At 39.9% G+C, this 5,949-nt stretch overlaps 1 protein-coding gene across 1 annotated transcript in view; it reads right to left on the reverse strand.

Annotated features, from left to right (window-relative positions):
* Positions 1-3,002: 3,002 nt before the first annotated feature.
* Positions 3,003-5,949, reverse strand: part of FAM89A (family with sequence similarity 89, member A) — a 12,879-nt gene continuing 9,932 nt past the window's right edge. Inside the window, 1 exon segment of the mRNA XM_009329242.1 lies at positions 3,003-3,176. Coding sequence (XP_009327517.1) covers positions 3,003-3,176 — 174 coding nt within the window.

The following is a 5,949-nucleotide window of genomic DNA, read 5'->3' on the forward strand; positions in this document are numbered from 1 at the left end:
TGTACTCACAGTTCTCCATCTCTGAGCAGCAGGAGGCTGACTGTCCTTGATTCCTTGAAAACCTGTTTCTTTCCTGCGCCTGCTCAGTACTGGCTAAGCTGGCTGTGCTGTGTGGGACTGAGAGAGTTGTGCGGTATGCACTGGGTAGGGAAGTTTTCAAGAGTTTCTTTCATTATACCTTTAAAAGGTATCCTTTTAAAAGGTTATGTGTAATTCAAATTGGGGTCACAGAGTAAAAATGGGAAAGGGATTGTTGTTGGTATGTGGTTTGGACCAAGGGTAGCAAGCTTTTGTAGTAACACAGCTTGTTCTGTCATGCACACAACCAAACTCTGACTTGAAGCTGCATGTAACAATTACTCAGTATTTTAGCTATACTTTCCCACCAAGCACTTCTCTTGCAAAGCAATTTCCCTACTTCATGCTGTTATAACGTAGTGAAGAGACACAGCTCACAACTGAAACACCAGGCACAGAAACCTGCCTCTGGAACAACTGCTTATTGACTTAATAACAAATTCACTGGTTTTAAAACCTTTGTCTAGCTAGCCAGCCTTCACAGCGTTTGAATTTGTCTTAGGAATATAGACTATTCTCTCCCATGCAAGAAGGTGTTACTAAAAGGGACAAGGTGCTGAAAACTTAGCAAGTCCTAACAATCCATCCTTTTTCCAGTGCAGATGATGTTGTGGACTGACGCCTTGAGACTTTTATGCTTCTCTTGGCACAGCGAATACCAGCCAAACATTCCACGTTCCCCAACTCACAAGCATACTGCATTAAAATTAGAAACGTACATAATTTTGCTTTTTAAGTTTCATTTATATAAGAGAAAGTACTGTGAATTTTGCTTAAGTCCATTCTCACCAGTGGGACTATTAATGAATGGCACCATGTAAGGATTTGTAAAACAGCATCTATAGTTCTCGTAGAGACAGGATTTTCTCTGTTGAATTAAAAAATAAGTAAAATCCAATTAAGACAGAGAAGTAGGAAATTCCCATTCCAAATATAGGCAGGTAGAACCTTTTCCACTGTCATTTAAAAATTGCTTGCTTCAATCCAGGAGTGATGACTACTCCTAGGTTTTTTTAGGGGGAGGTTGGGAAGGGGGGAGGGTTTGGATTCACTGAAATGGTAAATTAGAATACACACAACATTAAAAAGTTATGCTAAACATCATGCTTTTTATTTTTTGGGAAAGAGCAAGAAAATAGCAGTACTTCGACAGACTAGCAAAAGCCTCATCCAAACACAAAAAGCACAGCAAATTATATTCAAAGCTGATAAATTCTTAAGTCAAAGCATAAAGTTGTATGTACATATCCATGTATATATACTCATACATGTATACACACATACACAACTTTTTAAATATAGATGTAGCCATTTGGATTATCCGTGTTTGCCTTATCATTCATTTTAGTTTTGGGCGAGTGAAGTAATTAGACCAGAATTAGCATTAAAAAACAAAAACTCCACCATTGCCACAGACTAGATTAAGAACTTATACACATACACAATTACAGCACAGTCTTTACTCTTGTGGCCTTTAAATAAGCTGGTTTTAGAGGGAATGCACAAAAACTCCACCCTGGAAGTCTCTTGGCTTCCAAAGGCAACATCCTAGCCTTTGCTAAAAAACTAAGAGAGAAGCTACCCCAGAATGTGATCTCCAATTCTTTCTGTAAACTGTACGCATGCCAGACATGAACCATGCAAAAACCCTTTGAGATTTAAGCCCTTAATTATTAGCTTGTGTCAAGATTCAGGCACTGTGCTTTGCAGCAATCTTTAGAATTAAAGAAATGAAAATTGCATTGGGAGCCGATTTTACTTAAAATAGAGAAGGGTGAAGACTCACATAGTTGGCAACTCTCATTTTCCAAGCTGATTAAGCATTGTGTGTACACACTATGAAATAATAAAAACTTAACCGAGTGCTTTAGTAAGTTCTGAAAACAAAAATAAGTTACACTTCAAAGAACAAGTTAGTATAAAAAGTTTTAACATATGCAAAGTATGTGCTCAAAATACTTATTTTGCATTTTTAAAAAGAGCTGTAGTCTACCTTACAGAAACAAAGTTCACCCAGTATAAAATATTGCAATTTGTCCCATTTTGTCATATGAGAGGTTTCCTTATTCTTCATATGATTGAGAACACTTGCACAAGAGTTCATGTCATTCCAAGCCACATAGTGGCAGACAGACTATGTTTGAATCTGTGCTTTTACTATGCAGTGCAGTAAAAGCTACGCAAACCATTTCAGAACAGAGTTTAGCAGGTCAAAGAGCTATGTTGATGCGAGAAATCCAGACCGTAGTATAAAAGTTAATGCCAAGTGGCGGTACCAAGAAAGTGAATTAGATCAACAGAAGAAAAACCTGCTGATAACATTCACTATCACATGTACAGCTTGTAAGCTAGGAATAAGGAAGAGTCAAAATTAGCTTAAGGAGAAAAGAAAATTTAAACCGTGTAAACAATCCACCCAGTACAAAACTGGATGCAGCTGATAAGAGCAGAACTAGCTTAGTAGAGCCGAGGATGTGTGTGCATCCAGATGCCTGTTCAAAATGCATTTATCAATATCGTTGACCAAAAAAATCACCTATAGCTATTTACACCACAGCAGAGGCTTCCCTCCCCCCTTACGAAGTTAATTACAACTCAGGACGTCGCTGCTGTCTTCTACGATTAAAATTCCAGTTATAAGCTACCAACGTTTGTAAGTTGAAAACACCCACCTTGCACATTATATTGAAAACACTTGTCAAGCATGTTTGAGGACTCTTCAAAAGTTAGAGTACAGCACTTTCCTCAAGTGGTATTTGCATGAGTAACTTGTACTGACAGCCTGTTAAAATAAGTGAATTTAACACAACTCGGGGTAGCTGGGAGTTCCTCCTTGGGAAGGGAGATCCGTACAGATTCCAGTTGTTCTTGCTGAGGTGTGTTACAGGGAGAGAAGGACAAAAGAACCTCAGTCAGCCTGGAGGTCAATCTTCCTGCTTCTAGAAGTATTCCTCCTCTTCATCAAAAAAACCATTTTCCAGAGCGTACGTGCAGTCTGCGTTAGAGTCAGCTTGGCAGGCACCTTTGTATTCTTGAATAGATTCATACAGGGAGTACAGCTGACACAGTAATGACATATCTAGCTGCCGAAGGCCAACCTGAGGGGGGAAGAATTCAAACAAACAACAAAAAACAAACAAGCAAACAAGCGGTATTACAATTGTGATTTTACTGGCAGTATAATGCTATATATCCTCCGTTGCTAAACAAGGGGATCAAGCTTCTTTCTACCTTGAACAGTTATGAAATATGGAAGTATAATTCATTTTCTAAGGTGACAGACTCCCCACGGGATAAACTGGAAAAAAGAACAAGGAACAACATGATGCGATACAGCAGAACATAAGCAAAGTGTTCTTCAAGATTTTGTTGTATTGCAACACCCCGCTTAACTTCCAATACGCAGTTCGCTCCTATCTGAAGCATTACAGATAAATTCATAACTCTATATTCCTCATTATGCAAGAGACATTTTTCCAGTAACACTGTGTGTCTTTCACACGTCTGTGTGACATAGTATCATAGGCTCTCTGGTTTTGTTTAAAACAAGCTGGATTAAAAGTTACAAATGGAGCTCTGGCTGGTTTTCCACTTCCCAGCTAAGTATCTTCTACTACAATTTTCTTCTCTGTATCGACATATATAGGCATCTGACAAGGCTAGGTATGTCTAGCACCATACAGCATGCTACTTGAAGGCAGTAAAACTAAAGCAGAAGTCAGATAAGGATGTACATTGTAGCCTGCAAATCTTCAGAATATTTTCATGTGCTACTCAAGCATATGCTTGATTTACAATTAAGCACCTAATATTTTGGTCCCCAAACTTCTAGAATATTAGTTCCAGAGCTAATTAAAGATTTGGACCAACATTAAAAAAAGGTTACCTTGTAGCCTGCATCTTTATGTCAGGTACAAAACCAGAACGTTGCACCACAAAGCAAACTAAAGCTAGCCATTTAACTCAAAGCAGTTCCCTCTCTGGCAACAAAATGGAGAGTTAATTTGATATTGTCACCTATCCAAGTCAGATCAAATTAAATCAAATCTAGCTTTTGTCTTGCAGTAAATTAAAACCTCTACCCAATTTAACATTTTCAAGAAGCAAGCAGGCATTTCTGCCTAAATTTTCAAATAAGTGTTAAGCTGACAGGCTGCTCCTAGTAAGCCACAGTTTCATCAAATAAAAGTTTTTGCTACAACGCATGTTCAGAGGAAAAAAAAATAATAATGTCAGTAGCCTTTACTGCAGCCTGAACACCAGGCTACATTTGACCCAGAATGAGAACTCGTACCTCAAAATCTCTCCTTACATGTCTAAATTCTAAGGATAGATACACTCAGCACACAAGAAAACCACAAGAGGCTGTCATAAAGATCTCCCATCTTTTGAAAAAGGATCTGGTAGGATAGTTCAGCAATGCCAAAGGAAGGGGGGAGGAGAGAGGGAGTATCACCCACCACAACACCATTCCAACTCAGAAAAATTGGATACAGCATCTTTCAGGACCAAGACAAATTACTTGGTGAGGTCATGAGGCTGAGACATGATGTCCCATCCAGACCGAACATGAGGACTTTAGGACAAGACACGGAACAAGTCATGGAACGCTGCACTAGCAAGCCTTTCTACCACCTCAGATCTATGCTGCTTTTCTCACCCATCTCCGTTTTCCTCTGTAATGAACACGACAACTTTCTCCCCCCTTGTTTAAGCATGCACTCTGCAGGAAGCATACGCTACTCTTCCTTGCTCTCTGTTCTGTAAGAGGAAACCAGCACTTGTGCAAATATCCTTCTGCAAAAATTTGTAAAACAAAAACCAACCAACCAACCAAGACTGCAGGAGGGAAAATAAAAGGGAGGTATTTGTACCATATCCAGACCCCTCCACCCAGCCCTGCTGAAGTAATTTCTTCAGACTTGTTAAGCTAATGACTATTTACCTGCCCAAGAATAAAGTCTGAATATCAACCTTTGGAGGTGGCAGTTGATGAAGTTTGGCTTGCCCCACCTAAACAAACTGCTCGCCTCAGGTAAGAAAGGATGCTGCGAAGCTGGACTCTAACGCTATGACATGCGAACATGAGACCCACCAGGCAGACTTGCATCAGAGCTAAATGTTTGAAGGACAAGACTGTGGTGAAGAACGGTTCCAAGAGCGATTGGGACTGAGTTGAGCAAGAAAACTCAGCCTGGAGACAGATGACCGGTTCTTCGTCTCCTGAGGAAAGCGGGAGCATTTTCACCAGCAGCTCTCCCGTTTCAGCTCTGTGAAGCACTTCAGCGCTTTCTGTGAAGATCAGTTCTACGCCAAGTGCAATCTCCAAGACGGAAATTGCTCAGCAGAATTAACTTAGCAGGCCTTAACACCAAATAGTTATGTTTAGTATCTTATTTTTCTGTGGCTGCCACTAGTGTCAAACAATCAAACAAGAACAGTAAGTCTATTGAGAAAAATGCAGCCTCTAGCTCTCGACAACTTTCAGGTATGATCCCTGAGGCAGCAAAAGCCTGAAGAAATGTCCAAGCCTGCTAGCACAAGCATAAAGTTTTTAATCCCAGCCAATCTGCATTTGACTTCAGAGTTTTATCACAGCACCGACAAGACAACCTGTAATGCACAGTCCCATGCAATCGACTCCTTTCCTGAAGATCACAGTTCTGAAGTGACCTCTCCTTTCATCCCTCCCCCTCCGAGGCATCTAAATCCATCACTTTCTCATCTTTTAAAAACTTACATACATAGTACCTTGCTTGATCATGCAGGAAAAGATGCTGCTACGCATTTCTTCCCCGTTCACTATTGAGAATTTAAAGCAAGCTTGTTACTCAATAGAAATGCTATCTTTGACTGCTGGAAGAAAGAGTG

The sequence above is a fragment of the Pygoscelis adeliae genome, unplaced genomic scaffold, assembly GCF_000699105.1.
Source record: "Pygoscelis adeliae isolate BGI_AS28 unplaced genomic scaffold, ASM69910v1 Scaffold77, whole genome shotgun sequence".
Lineage (NCBI taxonomy): Eukaryota > Metazoa > Chordata > Aves > Sphenisciformes > Spheniscidae > Pygoscelis > Pygoscelis adeliae.